We start from the raw sequence: 18,288 nt of genomic DNA, 5'->3' as shown, positions 1-18,288 counted from the left end.
GAGTGATGCCCACTTACCAACCAGGCTGCTGAGAAACAGGCAGGAACTCCGCCTGGCACAGCACGCAGCTCCTGAGTCAGGCTGACGCCCTGGCCTGGTAGCTGACAGGCTCCCTGGCGTCCCCTTGCAGCCTCCCTCCTCTCCTTCCCTTTCCTATCATTTCAATGTGACAGGTACATGTGCTGAGTTTCTGGGCTGAGGGGGTTCCATAGATGGTGGGAGACACTGGTTTCTTAAGAGCTGGGATAAAGAGGTTTCAAAGAAAATTAAACAAGAGGCTGAAGTCCAACCTTAGCCTAAGGCCGAGGTTCTCAGTGTGGGGAGTGCATTGCCAGGTGGCCAGGCAATTTGGGATCCTGGTATTTGGGACCCTGCAGGGCACCACTGTGATGCAGGGGCAAAAGTAGTCTTTAGGATTGAGTGGGTGGGGTCACCAGGGATGCGTCTGCAGAGACTGGCTTTGGTTTGCTCATTTGGTGACATTTACGAACACCTGATGCTGCAGGTGCTACTGTGTTGGGTCTAGATGAACATAAAGATGGGTAAGCGCTGGTCCCGCTCAGACTATCCAGAGCTATCCCCGATCCTTCTTCCTCACCCTCACACCCACTTCACCATCAGATAAAGCCATGACTGCCCACTTCTCTGCGTGTCTCCTGCTGCCACCCGCAGGCTTTAACTGCTCCCCAACCCACACTGTCCGCTCTTCACCAGCACTCAGCATGCTGGTTCAAAACCCTAACCACATTATATCATGGCCCACTTCAGGCCCCTGCTGCCTGTGGTTTCTGAGGGCAGTCAGAGTACATCCACACTCCGGCCCCGTCCCAAAGGGCCTGCACACTGCCCTGCCATACCCCCTCTTCACGCACTGCTTCAGGCCCAGAAAAAGCTGCGCTCACCCCTGCCTCGGGGCCTTTGCTTTTCTCTCTGCCTGAAATGCTCTTCTCTGATCCCTCTTCCACCTCCAGGGCTCAGTTAACTGGCACCTTCCTGACCTCCTTCTCTCTCAAACAGATGCCCCCCACGGCTCTCCCTGTGGTGATACCCCCAGCATGGCCTTGCTTCTTCTGTTTATTGGTGTCATGACACCATGAGCCTTGTAAAGATGGTACCATGTCTCAACATCATCAAGAAATGCTCAACAACTATAGAAAGAGAAGATGGGAAAAGCAGTGCTAATAAGCAAAAATTACAGAGAGGCCGTTCAGTTCAGTGTAAAGGAAATTCCCAACACAGCTGCCTCTAGAAACAGGAATGTGTAGAGATTTCTGTGGTGCTGAAGATCCAGGATCTTAATGGTATTTTCTAACATTAATATTCTGACACTTTACCTTGTTCTCTAGTTCTATAATTCTCATTCATTCATTCATTCATGCATGCATTAAATGCTCACTGAATGCCTATTATGGCACAAAAATGCATTTAAAACAGTTTCTGCCTTCAAGGAGTCCAGCAATATAATTTCTGTCTTCGCAACTTGAAAGTCTTCCATGGCATGTGCATGCATGTATGTGTATGTGCATGTGTGTGCATACATACATGTGAATAGCAGGGTACCTTAGGTTATTGTTTCATTTTCCTGAACCCACCTATCAGGTGACTGTCCCATATCTTCAAAGTACCTGTCACTTCATATTTGGAAAAGAAATCAGAAAGATTTCCAGGAGAGCATATGGGCCAAAGAATGGGGCCTCAGAGGAGGCGGAGGGACATAGGAAGGGAGTGACTATTATTAGTTTCCATAGAGTTGCTACTTGAGAATGGCTTGCTTTCATTTAGTCTCTGGTTTGCTTATACTTGCTGAGGACCACTAAGTGCAAAGCAACATTATCAGTTTGCTCACATTTATTATTTCAATGAGGGTGTAGTTAAAAAGGTTGACTTTTAAATTGCCTAAACCTGCATGAAAATCCCCCAAAACAACAACAAAATGGCTCTTTGGTTTTGCATCCATTACTTAGCTTTCTTCTCTGCTCTTCAGCTTCCTAAAGACTATTTTATTTGTCTTATAGATTGACTGAGATAATGAATGAAAAATGTCTGATTTTTTATAAACACAATATACAGGATGTCCCCCCAAAAATGTATATACATTTTAACAGCTGATAGCTCAATTCTGAAAATGAAATGCATTTTAATAAACACTGTCTTTATAATTACTCAAAGTATATACATTTTTTGTAATACTCTATATATTACTTCCTTCCCTCCTTGCTTCTGAATGTTACTTAATTTTAAGAATTGATACAAAATCAGTTAATGTAATTATTCATCACTTCTTTTTAATAGGAATAGGAGTACCAGGCTAAATAGTAGGTTTTTTAGGGAATAATGTGATGGTGAAGTGGGGACTCTACAAGATTCAACAGTGGGCCAGAGTCAGGGAAGTCCATTCTTAAAACCCACACTAGGGCTCACCAGCTTATAGTCCCCATTGTGTCCCCGGTATCAAGCACACTGCCTGGTGTATTGGAAACTCAATACAGTATTTGTGGGTTATTGGTTAACTTTAGGCTGCAGCAAAACACTAGCCAAATAGCATATAGTCAAGAGTTCTTAAGATAATATAATGAAGAATGACAAGGCCTAGAGGCAGCCATTGCTGCCAATGCCACCTGCTTTCTGTCTCTGATCTCCAAGGTTTCATGTCCTCATTCCTCAAAGATAGCAGGAGCTTCAAACTGCCCCTGAAGCTGAGAAAATAGGGTGTCAGCTGCATCACTACCACTGTTAGCTTGCACTATAGAATGTTAGCCAAATCCCCCGAGTGCAGGTGGCAGGAGTCAGCCCAGACAGTTTAGAGGGCATGCAGCGAGGCAGGCTGGAGCCTTGCTGTAGAGGCCGGTGGGCCGGGAGAAGATGCCAGGAGCAGTGGGCCGCACAGCTGCAAGTCTGGAGCCCACTGTGGCAGTGGTGTCAAAGCCATCAGGCAGCAAGTCTCTGTCCAGCAATTGGGGTGTGCAGGCCAGGTGCTGTGTCCTGAGGAAGGGATGTGTAAGAACTGGGCAGGGGGAGGGCTCACAGGTTTGAGTTTCACTGAGGCACTCACATGCTAATCAGAAACCCTGGTCAGAAGTCCAATGGCTGTGCTCACCGGGGACAGCCCCCTCCCCCATTCAGCCACAGCAGCGAGACCAACTCCAGACCACTCTGCCAGGGCCCTCTGCCTTCCAAGGAGCAGTTCAGGAACTGGGTGAGGAAGGTCCGCAGGGAACAGCCTCCACACTGACGAGCCTGCAGGGATCCTGAGACAAGTGGGAGGGCTGACGGACTCAGGAGAAAATCCACACTGGGGACTCCAGGGCAAAAGGCTATCTCACCCTGTCAAAAGGGCTTCCGCTATCATGAATTGATTTCTGGTAGAAAATTACCAGCTGGGAAAGAGTAGGGAGGATGAGAGAAACCATCAGTTTCATGCAGCCAAAGCAGCTGGGCTGAGGAAGCCAAGATGGACAGAGGGCGGCAGCTACAGGAGTGTCCTGGGCAGAAGCCATGTCTGAGCCATGCTGTCCTGTGCAGCAGCTGTCGGCCACGCGCAGCCCAAGAAATGTGAATTAATTAAAGCGAATAAAATGAAAACATCTATTCCTCAGCCACACTAGCCACATTTCAAGTGCTCACTAGGCACGGAAGGCTAGTGGCTATTTCGTAGACAGTGTGTATGGGAGATTTTAATTACTGCAGAACCCTCTCTTACATAATGCTGGTCTCACTCATCCCTCAGGTTGGAAATGCCTTTAGACTCTAATGTGTCCTACAACAGGAAGGTGGGTCCCGAGGTTCTGTTGCTTTTATTCAAGAAAACTGGGCGCCAGGAAAGGCAGTGAGTGAATTCACTTTGGGCCTATTCACCTCTCTGGACTATTCTTAGGTTGAAAGAAAGCCAGAGAGACCAAGTCCTTAATGCTAGAGACCTGCCTAGGTCAACTCCCCCCAGAGTCTTCCCCTTGGGGTTTGCTCACAAGTGCAAACCCTTTCATATCACACGTAAACAATCATCCAGGGAGTGAAAAGATACAGCAGAATTCCAGCGAATGGGATTAACTCCAGGTCACTGTCAGAAGCCCTGGTTCTTGGGCACGTTCAGCTCGATATTTTCACCAGAGCTTCAAGTCATTTCTGGCTTGGTTTTCTGCCTGAAATGTTTGGGGAGGCTTTTCCTGAAGTCTATTCCTTAATGAAGAATATCACTTAGTAAGAATCCAGGGAGCCCTGCTTTCCCAATGCTCCTCCAAACTAGTTGACCTTCTCTGGCCAGCCATTCAGGGACCGGCACCCTCTCCTGCCAGGAGACATGTTAGAGGTGCCCACAGGAAGGATCCATCCTCCTTTCTTTTTACAGACTGACCCTGGCAGGTGAAATGCAAATGGCCCCAGATGGCTCTCTTTCTTCTTTAGGAAAAGTCTCTCTTGTTTTTCCCCATATTCTCACAACAGAGAACTAGGGGTTGAGGAAAGTAGGCAGCACTTCATGCTTTAGACCACAGCTGGCTAGTTAGGGGAGGCTGGCTTGTTCCTGGATCTGCAGGATTTGGGCACAGGGCCTTTCAGGTGGAGGCTCCTGCAGGTGTCAGTTTCATTTGCTCCCTGGGGCAGGTTTGCTCCATACCTCTCCAGTGCTCACTAGACTGACTCAGGAAGTCCACTGCAGGGCCTTGCAGATTGCGTCAGGCATCATCAGAAACACATCTGAGTCAACTGTGAAATGACTCAAGGCTTTGAAATATTTAAACCATATGTCCCATGAAACTAGATGAAAGTGATGCCAGTTTCCCTCCCTAGGGGCAGCCATCTGAGACTGAAGCTCAGTTCGGCAATGACCTTGATTCCTGGCCTCCCTCGGTCGTATTGCTGCGGGCTGTGAACCTGTCAGTACTCCAGGCCCACCGGTGGGCAGAGGTACCGTGAACCCTTCAGAAAGTGGCCAGGGATATCTGTGGTCTTCTCTTGGCCAGGACAAAAATTTATATCCCTTAATGGTATTAGGATGGAAGGGGAAAAGATTATAATTGCTGCCCTGGAGGAAGCAGGAAAAAACCATTCTCATCATCAGATGACCTTCAATAGAAAAATTCTCTGAAAATCAGCCCAAACACCTAGGCATTCTTTGAGTGGAAAGAAGAATCAGCATTTTAAGAATATTGTCTGTCTTATTTTTGAAGTATCTCAAAGGTTATTTCCTTCTTTCTGAAACATATCCAGCAGAACACTTGATGTGGAATGATGCTAACAAGCTAATGTGGAAATACACTAACTATAACTCAGAGGTGTTAGATTTTGTTCCCAGTTATGTCACTTGGTACTGGTGTAATTAATATTAAACTTAATTGCTCTGAACTTCACTTCCCCTTCCCCTAAAATGGGGGTGCTAAGAACTAACGTTTAGGGGCATTTAGAGGTTTACATGCAATGAGGTATGTGTAGCACATGGTAGGTTATCCAGAAATGCTGGTTGAATATTAATTTAAAAAGATGATGGATAGCTTGTCAATGAACATGGATCCAAGAGCTAAGGAGTACCCCTACCCCAATTAGTCCTGGGACAAGTCCACCTTTGAATAGCAATAGAATACATGGGCAGGGACTCCTCCTTTTGGCCTTCTGTTGATCTATAATGCATCTGGGGAAACTAACAAAGCAGGGGAAGAGAAGTAACAGAAAGCCAGAGAGATTTTTTCAAGTTTGTATGGAACAATTCTATCAGAACCAAATCTTTCTTTCTCATCACTCTCTGACAGGAGTAAGGGTAGCCAGAAGAACCACTGAGTTGCTATAGACCATCCCTCAGAAGTAGCTGCCATGTTGTGAATCCCAGGTCAGTGGATGCCAGTGATTCTGGCTGGTCTTCAGGGGTGGAAGACGGAAGGTGCTGCTCAAACCAATCCGCTCCTCCATTATCCAGGACAATGGGGTGCGGCCGTTAAAGAGGGCACAGATAATCCAAGGTGATTGGTAATCCAGCTTTCCCTACCCTGCCTCATTCATCCAAGGGATCTATTCTTGTCCTTCAAACTCTTTTTGAGGAGCTGCTTCTAAGAAGCAAAGCACAGACATTTGCAAGTAACTGCCCTTCAGGTGCTGGAAGGTTCAAAGGAGCAATGATGCAGCCTCTGAGGTGGGGAACAGGAGGCCCCATGGGCTAGAACACTGAGCCCTGGCTGGGCATTTTACAATGAGGCTGGTGGTTGATGAAACAGGAGGATAGAAAAGAGGCCTGAGTGGATCTGGGGCGCTGGGCCTGGAGAGGTTTGGTTTGCACAGTTTCTTCATGTACTGGGGCCAAAGACAAAGTGAGAAATGGGAGAAGGAAGAGCATCATCTGCCTCCACTGGATGGTAAGGCTCAGCTCAGGGGCAAATCTGTGTCCTGTCCATATCAGCCATGGTCCAGACCATGAGCTGAGATTCTACTTCAAAGACTTGACCTGATCCAATCTTGGCAGGTTTAGAAGTTGGAGCATTTATCTATCATCAGAGAAGATATGGTCCTTCACTGATTATTTCTGCCCCTCACTCTCCTTCTTTCGATACTGGCACTCCATCCCTCTAGTGCCTGCACACCAGATGTCTTTTATTCAGAGGCTTACCTTGGGTTTAAAGGCAATGAGCTTCAGAATCATCTCTACAGTGAAGAGGCCGGTGAAGAGCATGTTGAGGATGTTCATGGCGACTTTAAACAGGCAGCTCTGACCGTAGTGCTGAGCGGAGGGAAGAACTGTGAAAACGAGGCAGGGGTATCCCTACTCCTCACCACCCTCATCTCAACAGAGGTCTTCCTTGAACCATCCACTTCCTGGAAGTCCATCCAATTCTCTGTGGGCAGTCAAGTGGATTCAGGAAACCTTTCAAGTTCTTTCTTTCTCTGCTATCTCCAAAAACAGAAGTTGGCAGAGTTCTACGTTCCTGCTTTGATTGGTTATGACAACTTTATGGAGAATGTTGGCACTCAAAAAAGTTGACCTCCCTGAAGACAGGTAGATGTAGAATCAATTTCCACACACCATGCCTTACTGACCATAATGAACAGTTTGAGCTCATCCTCTCTTCTCCATTTCCTCCACTCTCTCCATTTTCTCAACCTAGGGGCCTATGGATTCCTAGGGTCCCAGAGGGGAGCTCCTCCTTGAAAAAGGGAACTTGTCTTTCTCTACCTTGGAGAAGAGGAGGGCTCTTCTGGTCTTTCAACATACTTTGGCCACCAGGGAGGTGACAAACCAGAGATGCCTGTCAGCCCCTTTGCACTCCATTTTCTCCCACAGCACTCTCCCCCATGCAGGCATCAAGAGACCAAGGCCCCCCTGGACTAACCTGCATGGCCAAGCAGATGGTGTTGAGCAGGATGAGGATGAACATCAGGTACTCAAAGTAGGTGGAGTTGACCACATACCACACTTTGTACTGGTGCTGGTTCTTGGGTATGTACCTCCGCAGGGGCCGGGCTTTGAGGGCATATTCTACACACTGACGCTGGGAGGGAGGTTGTGGGGGGTGGAGGTGGCAGAAATGGGGAGAGAGTGTGGTTAGTTACTTGGATGTGTGCAGAGGAAGGTGGGATGTTGATGAAACTATATCCCTTGGGGGTAGCATTCTCTGGAATCTGAGAATAATTTCTTGCTCCAACTCATACAAGTTTGAGGTATTATTTGAACATTTTTTTTGAATTTTTCTTTCCCTTAATCAAGGAGATCATATCTTCTAGTTAATCTCTTTATTAGGCTTAGCTGAGGAGTATATGTCTCCTTTCAACTCCCAATACCTGCTACACTGCTGCCACATAGTTCCTATGCCACAGACTATCCTTGGAGCACCTGTCTGCTCAATTTTTCTTTCCTGTCCTCAACCAATCTTCCTTAATACCAGTGTCCACAGATCAGAAGACCCAGATCATGGTTGATGATGAGATCTTGGACTAACTAGGTTCTTGGGACTCCAGCAAAGAATCAGTTCATTTATCAGCAATGTGCCCAGATTTTCAAGTCTGGAACTGGGGAGTCACTCAAGCCTCTTCTCTTACACACCCCAAACCCCTATGTCCACTCTCTAAGCTTGATCCACCTTATTTCCTGCTAGTCTCTTTATCTTTACTATTGTTAACCTGGTAGTAGTTGAGGGGCGAATATGTATCCTGTCCATATCAGCATGTCCATATCTCCTCATGCAGCCAAGTCTTTGAAGTAGAAGGATCAAATAACCAGTGAAGGACCATATCTTCTCTGATGACAGATAAATGCTCCAACTCCTAAACCTACTAAGATTGGACTAGGTCAAGTCTTTGAAGTAGAATCTCAGCTCATGGTCTGGAACATGGCTGATATGGACAGGACACAGATTCGCCTCTCATCTACTACCAGATTAACAATTCGCCCCTCATTGCATTTCATCTATACTTTCTAACTGGTCTCCTTCTTCCCTGTCTTATTAGCAATCCAAAGTCCATAGAGCAGCCAGAATGATGAGTCTCAACCCAAGATGTTGACATAAAAATCTTGCCTAACGGGTAGAGCTGTCTCCTTTCCATAATGGGTAGAGACTTCAGGTCTCCTTTCCACCTGAAGTCACTCATATGGGTATATTACTGCATGTACTCTTCCCATGGGGGAACCTAGCAGTGTACCTGACCTTGGTGACTGTACGCTGCACTCCACCTTAACAGCTTCATTCCTCACCAAATGGAGTTGCCAGTTCTTGTTCATAGGCTAAGAGAATACATCACAGTACTGGACATTACCACAGTACTCTTACTTAAGTCTTTTTCCTGCCCCTACTTCATGCACAGGTCTCTGGATTTTACTTGAAGAAACCATTTACTAGTGATTTTCTAATGCCATGCTCTTCCTAAACCTCAAAACTCTCAGTCCCTCATTGTTCCAATTTCTTTCCTTTTTATCAATGAGACTATCCTACCATGGGCATGTTCTAATTTGTTAATTTCTAGATATGACATAAGGTTTCTACCCCCTAACACTCCCCTCCCTTCCCCAAGTCTATCACAGAGCCTCCTTAAGATACTTAATGAACAGTTGTTGGATGAATGAATGAATTTGGTAGATCTTGGATTAGCATTTCTTTTGTTCAGCCTCCTCCAGAAGACTGGGGAGCCCTAGTCTCATTTAGAGGAGCAGACAGATGATCTTAGTATCCATATGGATCTCTCTCCTGACCATAGCCTCTCTCCTGGGTGGGCCAACTGCTGTCATTCCTCATGTGGCCCCACTTCCCCTCAATGCCTCAGCTCTCTCCTTCCTAGGGAGCTACCTGGTTCTTGTCCAGCTCACAGTTCTTGTACTCCTGCTCTCCCTGCTCCTGGAATGTGACGATGACGAAACCCACGAAGATGTTCATCATGAAGAAGGCAATGATGATGATGTAGATGATGAAGAAGATAGAAATCTCCACGCGGTAGTTGTATATGGGGCCCTTGTCTTCCGTGTGGGAGTCGATGGAGCGGTACAGCAGCCTGCAGGAGGAGACAGGTCCCACAGAAGAAACTGGAGAAGCAGTGCCACCTCTGCGGAATGATAGCACTGCCGCTCCTAAGGAGTTCAGGGGTGCTGGAAACAGCTCTAGGCTGGAAGTCAGAAGATCTGGGTTCAAGTCCCAACTATGTCACTACTGGCCTTGTGACCATGGGCAAATTACTTAACCTCTTTGAGCCTCAGATTCTTCATCTGTAAAATAAAAAATATAATTCCTGACTTTCCTAACTGGCAAAATAGTTGATATAATATATTTGAAGGTGTTCTGAAACTGTCAGAATTATTTTAATATTTTAATGTAATATGAATCATGGACATTGATTTCAAATACTATAAATATTGGTAAATATTGAAACAGCTTTGCAAACTGACATAGACTCAGAGAATGTTACAATGAACATAAATCTATCAGAGATCAAATACCCATTTAGATAAAAAGGGTAGAGAACAAGGACCCAGGCTTATTCAGCTCATCAGCAATCGTTTGGATTTATACTTGGGGGTTTACATATGTGTGCCATCCATTGGGGCCTGGGCTCTATGTCCATCATGCTTGTTCTCCTCTTCCCCTTCTTCTTACCCAGCATAGTACTTGGTTATCTTTCAGGTATTATCGATATTTTACCATATAATAATGGTGACTCTTATCTAAGATCATGTGCTATTGTTAACTTAAAATATATATAACTTTCTGACTGTTAGATGATAATTTCACTGGAATACGAAAGTGGGGGAGCAGATGTCTGTATAAAGATGTAGGGAGCACATGATGGACAAGTTGCCTGGTATGGGTGATATAGTGTAAAGGCTGATTAGCTGGTGGTTTAGGCATGAAGACACTGCCTCTGCAGCGAAGTCTGGACCCACACTTCCTTCCCTTTCTTACTTTCCACTATAAATATAGACACACTTGCTCTAAGGAGGCTTGGGTAGAGTCTCATAAAACAGAGACAGCTCTGCCATCTTCACCTGCACTGTGAGTGCATGCTGGGGGTGATGATCTTGAATCCTGTGGTGACTCAAGGGCCCACCGTGGAGAAACTTTCCCACATCCCACTCCCAGGTGTCACGAGGGTAACCACCGATCCTTATCATTAGGGCTTCACTCTGAGGCCGAGAAGGAGAACTAAATGAAGCTCGTTTTTGGTTGGAGTTTCTGAAATGTTGGCCTCTCTAGAAAAAGAAAAGTGTGCATTTCAGCAGTGATGATGGCCTACAAATTGTTCTAGAAACACAGCCACACTTCCTGGGGGGACTCTGGTAAGTGACCTCTAGGAAGGAGTATGGGACAGTAACAAAACTTGGGGACTGTGTGTGAGGACCATGTCCTGGCCTCTGGTCTCAGGCCTTGATTTGCATACTCACTCTGGCCACCCCTCAAAGGTGGAGACAGTGAAGAGAGCCATCATGGCTGCCAAGACATTGTCAAAGTCAAACTTGCTGTTCTCCCAGTTGCGGGGCTGGATGATGGGGTGGTCAACCTCGCCGTCCTTGTATGTGATGTAGTTTCCCCTGAGAAAGGAGAAAGTTAGTTGTGGGGGTCTCTTCTTTCACACCTGATCCACAATGACTTTTGGCATGCTGGGTGGGATGGAACTAGTTAGGCTTAACCCCCTCAGTTTCAGCCATCGGCAGGACCTTCAGGGGGGAGAACCCGGTTCACTATGTCTGTGGGATCAGATTATCCCTGGGTAAAAGTCCAGCTCCACTGCTATCTGAGGAAGAATGGCTGTCCCTTCTCTCACACCAAGCCGCAACCTCCCAAGTTAACAAGCCTAGGTGCTGGCTCCCGCCAGCCCGCACTCACTTGCATTCCGCCTCAGTCTGCTTGGAACTGTCTGAACAGGTGTAGAGCTTTCCCTGGAAGGCAGAAGAAGGAGGGGATTGGAGATGTTCATTAACCAATGAATTAATCAGAACTGATCACCCCAGCACCGTGCTAGGGAGTTGGGACAAGAAGTGCGAGGGGAGCAGAGTCCAGGTGGGCAGACTGAGTCACAGACATAAAGCAGTCAGAGCCCGAGAACCACTGGAATTCAAAAAAGGGAGCTCCAGTCATGAGTGCCGGACTCTGAAGGAGGTCTCATGGGGAAGAGAGTGGTGGGGCTGGGCTTGGAGGGATGACTGGGTGGGAGGAAATCAGTGGACGTTTAATTGGTGGGTAGGAAAGGGCAGGGGGAAGAATGCTTCCAATGGGAGAATCACAGAGATAAAAGGATTGTGGCAGAAAACAGTGGAAACCAAAGACACTGGGCTCCCGGATCTGGGGTGCTTGTCAGGAAGCAGTGAGAGAGAACGTGGATGGAGGCAGGACAATTGATGCTGCCGAAAAGGGAACCACTGCGGTTTTTTTTTTTTTTTTACTGGGATGCCTCACATGGAGGTTTCTGAGCCTAGGCATCCGTCTCCCTTTACTGCAGAGCAGGGGCAGGACCTGAAGGGCAGGCAGCACCCAGAGGCTGAAGGGTCTTCGCCTGGTGGGGCAGTGCCTCTGTCCAAGCCTGTCCCTTTTCGGGTTTGGGAGCTGAGGGCAGGTGACCTTCGTCCCAAGTCTGACCCAGGCCACGGTCCTCTTCTGGCTTATCTGCCAGGCCCCTTCCTAGCAACGCTGACAGGAGAAGGAAGAGCCGGGGTCTTACCTTGAAGAGCTGGACCCCAATGCAGGCGAACATGAACTGCAGCAGCGTGGTGACAATCACGATGTTCCCGATGGTGCGGATGGCCACGAACACACACTGGACCACATGCTGCAGATGGGGAGAAGGCGGGTGGAAGAGTGGTGTGGGAAATGCCTGTTGCCTGGGCTTCTCTGGCAAAGCACAGGCCTCTCCGAGGAGGCAGCATGGTAGCGCCTTTGCCAGTGAGGAATTCAGACTCAGAGGCAAAGCATCTTCCCCTTCCCAGGGCCGCCTGGGAGGGAGCCCAGTGGGACACAAAGGCCCCTTTGGGTGATAGGTACCCACAGGGACATAAACCCCACTAACTCCCCAATTCGTAGGGTGGGAATATAGGGACCTCATCACCATCTGGGCACTGGGTTTGTGTGTGGGTCTCCGTTTTGCAGAAGTGTTGCTTAGGAGTTCAGAGTCTGAGTGGCTGCCTGTCCTTGTTCTCTCAGGGGGAGTGGAGAAGCACAGGAGAGTGCAGGCTCCAACAGGGCAGCCACTGGACCCCACACACCCTCCCCCAGCTGCCCACCCCCCACTGCAGCTTAGCTCCCCCTGCAGCCCACCCCCCACCGCAGCTTAGCTCCCCTTGCAGTCCAACCCCCACTGCAGCTTAGCTCCCTGGCAGCCCACAGACTGGCTGCTGGGCTGGGGGTGAGGGGGGGAATTGGTGGATCCAGCTCAGCCCCCTCTCACCTTTAGCCCCTTGGCTCGGTTGATGGCTCTCAGGGGTCTGAGTACACGTAGAACTCGCAAGATTTTTACAACATTGATTGCACTGGACCTGGGAGAGAAGCAGGGCAGGGAGTAAGCTTTCCTGTTTCTGGCAAAGCAGCAGAGAATGTGGTGAGGAGTGTCCTGGCAGGTCACCCAGCAAACCTGTTACTGTGACGGGGACTTTCTCATCCTGGGACCCTCTCTACTCTCTACGCCCGGCCCCCGGCTCCCACCCCATGAGGACCTGAGACTCGCCTGCCTGGGCTTCCTGTGGGGGAGGAAGTAATATGAAAAGCAACCCACCAGGACTCACTAGCAACATCACGTGGCACCCAGGGGCCTCTAGAGCCATCGAGACACAGCGTGGGCCACGCAGACCTGGGGTCACACCCAGCTCTGCCATGCACCAGCCGTGCCACTATTTCCCTAACTTTTCTGGGCACTCGTTTTTTGTTTTTTTTTTTCCACCTGTAAAACTGGATAGTAATCACCTCATAAGGTTGTTGCAAGGACTGAGAAAGGCGAGAGTGGTGTAGCCGCGTATGAACTGAATACATGGCAGCTCTATTATGAGGGCGGGGAAGACATCGCTGAGCCTGAAGAAGTACCTCACAAACGGCGGCACTTCAGGCGTGTGGCAAGAGGTGGAGGGCGTGGCAGGAGATATCATGCTCATCTCTAAACATGTCCTAGGTCCGTGGTCAGCAAACTGCGGCTCGGCTCTTTGGCCCCTTGAGTGTGGCTCTTCCACAAAATACCACGTGCGGGCGCACATGTACAGTGCGATCGAAACTTCCTCACCCATTCACAGAGTCGGTTTTCGGCCTGGGCGAGTCTATTTTGAAGTGGCGTTAGAACACTCAAGGGGACAAAGAACATGTGGCTCGCGAGCCGCGGTTTGCTGACCCCTGTCCTAGGTGGCTGCCGGTACACTTATTTGTAAAACTTCTGGTTCCTAGCAGTCAGGAGGAATGACTTCTATACAGCAGGTCCCTCCGGCCACTGCTGCTCCTTAACGCAAAGGAGGTCCCAGGGCCCCAACCCCCCACAGCCCCTCAGCAGGCTGGGCTCTCCACTAACCCAGGGGGCCCGCTCATCACCCCTGCTCAATAGCTCGGTGAGCAACTCTGAGGTGAATCCTAACCCTCACACGCTAATCACTAACCGTCTGATCGAAATAATCCCTCTGGTTTTCTGGGAGCCTTAGACTCTCCTTGGGACCTAAGCAACGCACAAGGCAGGCAAGTGTTCATTTCATCCTTCAGGTGGTCAGGCTGATGTGCTGGGCAGGGGGGGGGGGGGGAAGGGGGGATAGGAGGAGGCGGCAGAGAGCTGATTTCTCTGGTTCTCAGCTCTTTCTTTCCAAAGGAGTCAGTTTGCACTGAATCACAACGGGAGGGATTTAAAGGTCAGATGGGAAAAGCAGGGACTAAAGGAGGGAGCCCTCTGTTCAAGGTTAAACGGTGACTACGTGGAAGTGCAGGGTCAGAATCCAGACCCGCAGGCTTGCAGACAGAGGGTGGTGGGTCAGGTAATTGATGATCAGAGGGGAGAGTCTCACGCCTAACACCCCATCCATGCTTTCTAGGCTGACCTTGAAAACACCCTTGGGAGGGGACACTCAGGGCCGTTTTCTTTGCCTTCAGTGTGATCTTGGGTATGTCTCACTATGTCTTGAACCTCAGTCTTGCTGTCTATAAACTGGGGGTAACAGCACTTGCCCTGCCCACCTTGCAGGTCTATGTGGGGACCACAGGAGAATGCTGGTGGAAGTGCCGGGGAGGCTGAAGTGCAGGATTAGCACTATCAGCGGCCACACGTGAGGGAAACGTGTCATAGATTCTTCTAAACCTGAGCTAGTTCAAAACTTGGTTGTACAGTGGAACCCCCTGGAAAGCTTTTAAAAATCTTAAAGCCCAGGCTGAACCCCAAAACAGTTAAATAAAAAACTCTGGGGTACATGTTTTTTAAAAGTTACTTAGGTGACTCACTGTGTAGCCAAGACTGAGAACCCTCCTTTGCTCCCTCCCTCTCTCTCTCTCACCAGGTGCTTTGGGGAATGGGCAGAGACCAGGGCAGATCAGGGCAACAGCAGGCCCTTGGAGCTGAGGGCACCCAGAGGCCCTGGGCACATGGTGGAGGGACAGGAAGGCTCTGGAGCCTCTCTTCTCATTATAACGGGGCCATGGAAATCTTCAGACCTCTATATGTATTCTTGCGGGATCAACATACCCCAAGTGTCACACCATGAGGACAGGGCATGGGCACAAGAAATCACAGCCGCCATGTTGTACAAGTCAGAGGCCCCACCCCATTCACACCACAGATCCATGCATGGGTGCAGGGGGGCCCGGCAGACTCTTCATGTCCTGACACCCATTTCTACTCGCACGCCCCAATGGCTGAGGGGTCCTACTCACTGGATGCCAAAGGAGATGAGGGACACGCTGACCACTAGCAGGTCCAAGATGTTGAAGTAGTTCCGGCAAAAGGAGCCCTTGTGTAAGAAAGCCCCATAAGCAGTCATCTGCAGCGGGGCAGAGAAACACCCACATGAGTGGTGCCTGTCCGAGCTCCTGAGACCCCCCCACCCCCCCGCCCTGCCCTCCCACAGCACCCCGAAGAGCAGTGAGGGGACAGGGGGCTGGGGGGCAGGTGAGACTGGAGAAGGAGATACAGTGTCAAGAAAAGGGTTCTGCAACCTTTTATACAACCACCAAAGAACCCTAAGCCCAGAATCCATCCGTGTCTCCTTCTAGCCAGCAATGTCAGACTCCTCAATCCTATATCTGAAGCCCTTTCAAATCAGGCCGCCAGCTCTTTCCCATTTTCTACTGTTCCTCATCGCATAGCCGTGGCTCCAGCCCTGAGGGGCCCTTTGCTGATGCTATGCTGACCAGGTTGTCCAACCTCCTCTCAAAATTCCACTGACATCAGGACCAGCTTAAGACACTAGGCATCTGGGGGAGGGGGGACGCGGGGGGAAGAGGTGTCCAGTAGGGTCACAACCATCCTGGTTTCCTGCGACTTTCCCAGTTCAGTTCTGAAAGAATGGGTCCCCCAGTCTCAGGCAAATTGGAATAGGTGGTCCTCTACTGCCCAGAGAGAAGTTCTGCCCATAGCTCTGGCACGTAGCCTCCCCCAAACAGTGCCTCTGAGCTGGGCCACGGATTCTAAACTCAGTAGCCGTCTTGCTGCTAGAGGGTGTGTTCTCTAAGGGCCAGAGCTGCGTCCAGAGGGGCCGTGCGGTGCGCGTTGAAGATCACAGGCTCTAAAGTCAGGCCGCCTGGGTTTAAATCTCAGTCCTATCGTGTTTTATTTGTTCAGCCCAGGCACGTTACTAACTGTTCTGTGTTTCAGTGTCCTCATCTAAGCCATGGGGGGACTGATAACAACTCTCCTCTGGGGCTATAAGTTCCAGCTGAGTTATTGTATGTAAATCACTTAGAACAGTATCCTGCTAATAGTCAGTGCCGTGTGCACGCTGGGATCAGGATTTGAATTCTGCATTCGTGAATTTCTGCACGATGGAAGTTCAGTTTCCTCATTGATAAAGTGGGTGCATGATTCCCTGCCTTCCTGAGGCACATACTACACATGGAAAACCACGTGAAACCAAAGGGGACACATGGACTGATGAGTATTATCAGTATCGGCTGTTATTACCTCTCTCAGAGCTCGGTGTAAAGCCCTGTAGGTGCTCAGCAAATAGCCTTTCCCATTGTGTTGACCTGAATTAGGGGTTTCCAGGTGAAGGGCTGTGAAAGGCCATGGGCCACAAAACGTCAGCCAAAGGGAAGCTTCGGAAGCTGCCGGCTGAGAGGCTGAGCTCCCTGGTCACCGGTCCAGTTCATCCCTTTGGATCAGAGCACGCCCAGGGCAGAGCGGTTCCAAGCGAACACAGGGGGAGTGAGCAAAAATAGCTCCTGCAACCTAATTCTTTCCATTTATCTCTTGCCACAGGGGTCACAGGGGACGCAGGCACCTGTGTCCTGCAATAGTTTCTTGAAATGGGCAGGTTATATAAAAGGTGGCGGGGGAATAGAGTCGGAGACCTCCCCTGGAGGCCGACCATCTGGAGGGGCTCGCTGTCCTCCTCGGTGAGGATTTGGGACCAGACAGCGGACTTGGGTGGCTCTCATGGTTCATGTTAGTCAAAGAGCTCTGTGCCTGCTGAAGGCCAAGCACCTCTCTCGCCACCCCCTCTCCTCTGAGAGAAGGAGCTGGGCATTGTGAGGATGCTCTGAGCTCCAACAGAACACCTGCATCCAGGGCAAAGCATGCTCCCTCTGGGCTCAGCGCCAGCTCTGTCCTTTGATTTGGGTTCCTGTTTTGTCAGAGCCATTGCTTGGGAAAAGCCACTGCTGGGCATTTTCAGCCCGAGGAGAGAAAAGCAGTGGGACACAGGACCACTGATTCTGAGCTGGACGGGCAGGAAGGCCCCTCTGTCCAGCCACGGGCGACCCACCACTTCTGCAGCCAGCAATTCTAGTTACCAACTGCGTCTCACCTTTTGTAATTTCTGCTCATGTGTTCTGGTTCCAGTTCTTCCCTCCTCTGTGTGACAGGCCTTTGCATAGTTCAGGCCAACTGTTATGTCCTACAAGCCTTTTCTCTTTAAGGCCAAACCTCCCCAGTCCTTCACCTGCTCCTGAGATTAAATGTCCCTCTTGATGAGTGTCATTGTCTGTGCCAGTGGCAGGACGCCAGGCCTTCAGCCAGGCAGAGGCCCGTGGGAGGAAGTGCAGGGAAGGGCGCTGGGGCTGGGGTTTATATCTGGAAGCACACTGGGTAGAGAGCAGAAGAGGCAGAGGGGAAGACAAGGAAGGTCTTGCCATGACATCGCCTGTGCAGGGAGCTCTCACTCCTGTTTGAGGCACAACAGCGCCACTGACACCCCAGGGAGGCTCTGCAGGGGGCGCTGAGAACTTCTTGTCACAGGAAAGGATTTGGGGTGTTTGAGTGCCTCCCTGAGCTGAAAATATCAGCTCCTCCTGGAAGGGGGCTCTGCAGCACCCCTCTGAGTGCAGCCAGCACCCCTCGGGCCCCTTCCCCACCCTCAGAACGGGGACCTGGCAGATCCATTCTGCTGAGTAGAGAGAAAACCCCAGAAACAGTATTGTAAGATGGAACCAGGGACTGAAGCTGGATCTGGATGGGGGGAAAAAAAAAAAGGCAGAAAACTGCCCAATTCCCAACAGGACGTGGGAGTTCCACCAGGAAGAGTGGGGGCTGGGCTGCCCACGCAGGGCCTGGTTGGACATTGGTTGCACCAGCCCCCTGAAGGGTGAAAGGGAGCCTGGCCCGGGGGAGAAGCATCCCAGGGGACTATCCCAGAAAGACGCTCCGGAGGCTTTGACCCTTCGGTGGGGGGCTGTTTGGGGTCAGAGTAAATCCCCTATGTCCGGGATGAATTGGAGTGGCAAT

At 49.7% G+C, this 18,288-nt stretch overlaps 1 protein-coding gene across 33 annotated transcripts in view; it reads right to left on the bottom strand.

Moving 5' to 3' along the window:
* Positions 1–18,288, bottom strand: part of CACNA1C (calcium voltage-gated channel subunit alpha1 C) — a 562,813-nt gene that overhangs the window by 71,550 nt on the left and 472,975 nt on the right. For all 33 annotated transcript variants that reach the window (XM_045588407.1, XM_045588403.1, XM_045588416.1 and 30 more), the window contains 8 exons: positions 15,282–15,388; positions 12,841–12,928; positions 12,118–12,225; positions 11,286–11,338; positions 10,844–10,990; positions 9,258–9,459; positions 7,311–7,469; positions 6,590–6,700 (listed from right to left, as the gene is read on the bottom strand). In XM_045588407.1, the coding sequence (XP_045444363.1) occupies positions 6,590–6,700; positions 7,311–7,469; positions 9,258–9,459; positions 10,844–10,990; positions 11,286–11,338; positions 12,118–12,225; positions 12,841–12,928; positions 15,282–15,388 (975 nt within the window). The remainder of the gene's footprint in view (positions 1–6,589; positions 6,701–7,310; positions 7,470–9,257; positions 9,460–10,843; positions 10,991–11,285; positions 11,339–12,117; positions 12,226–12,840; positions 12,929–15,281; positions 15,389–18,288) is intronic.

This window comes from Pipistrellus kuhlii, unplaced genomic scaffold, assembly GCF_014108245.1.
Source record: "Pipistrellus kuhlii isolate mPipKuh1 unplaced genomic scaffold, mPipKuh1.p scaffold_m20_p_3, whole genome shotgun sequence".
Taxonomy (NCBI): Eukaryota; Metazoa; Chordata; class Mammalia; order Chiroptera; family Vespertilionidae; genus Pipistrellus; species Pipistrellus kuhlii.
Note: the sequence above shows the minus strand (reverse complement) of the source record. Positions and strands in the feature narration are given on the sequence as shown.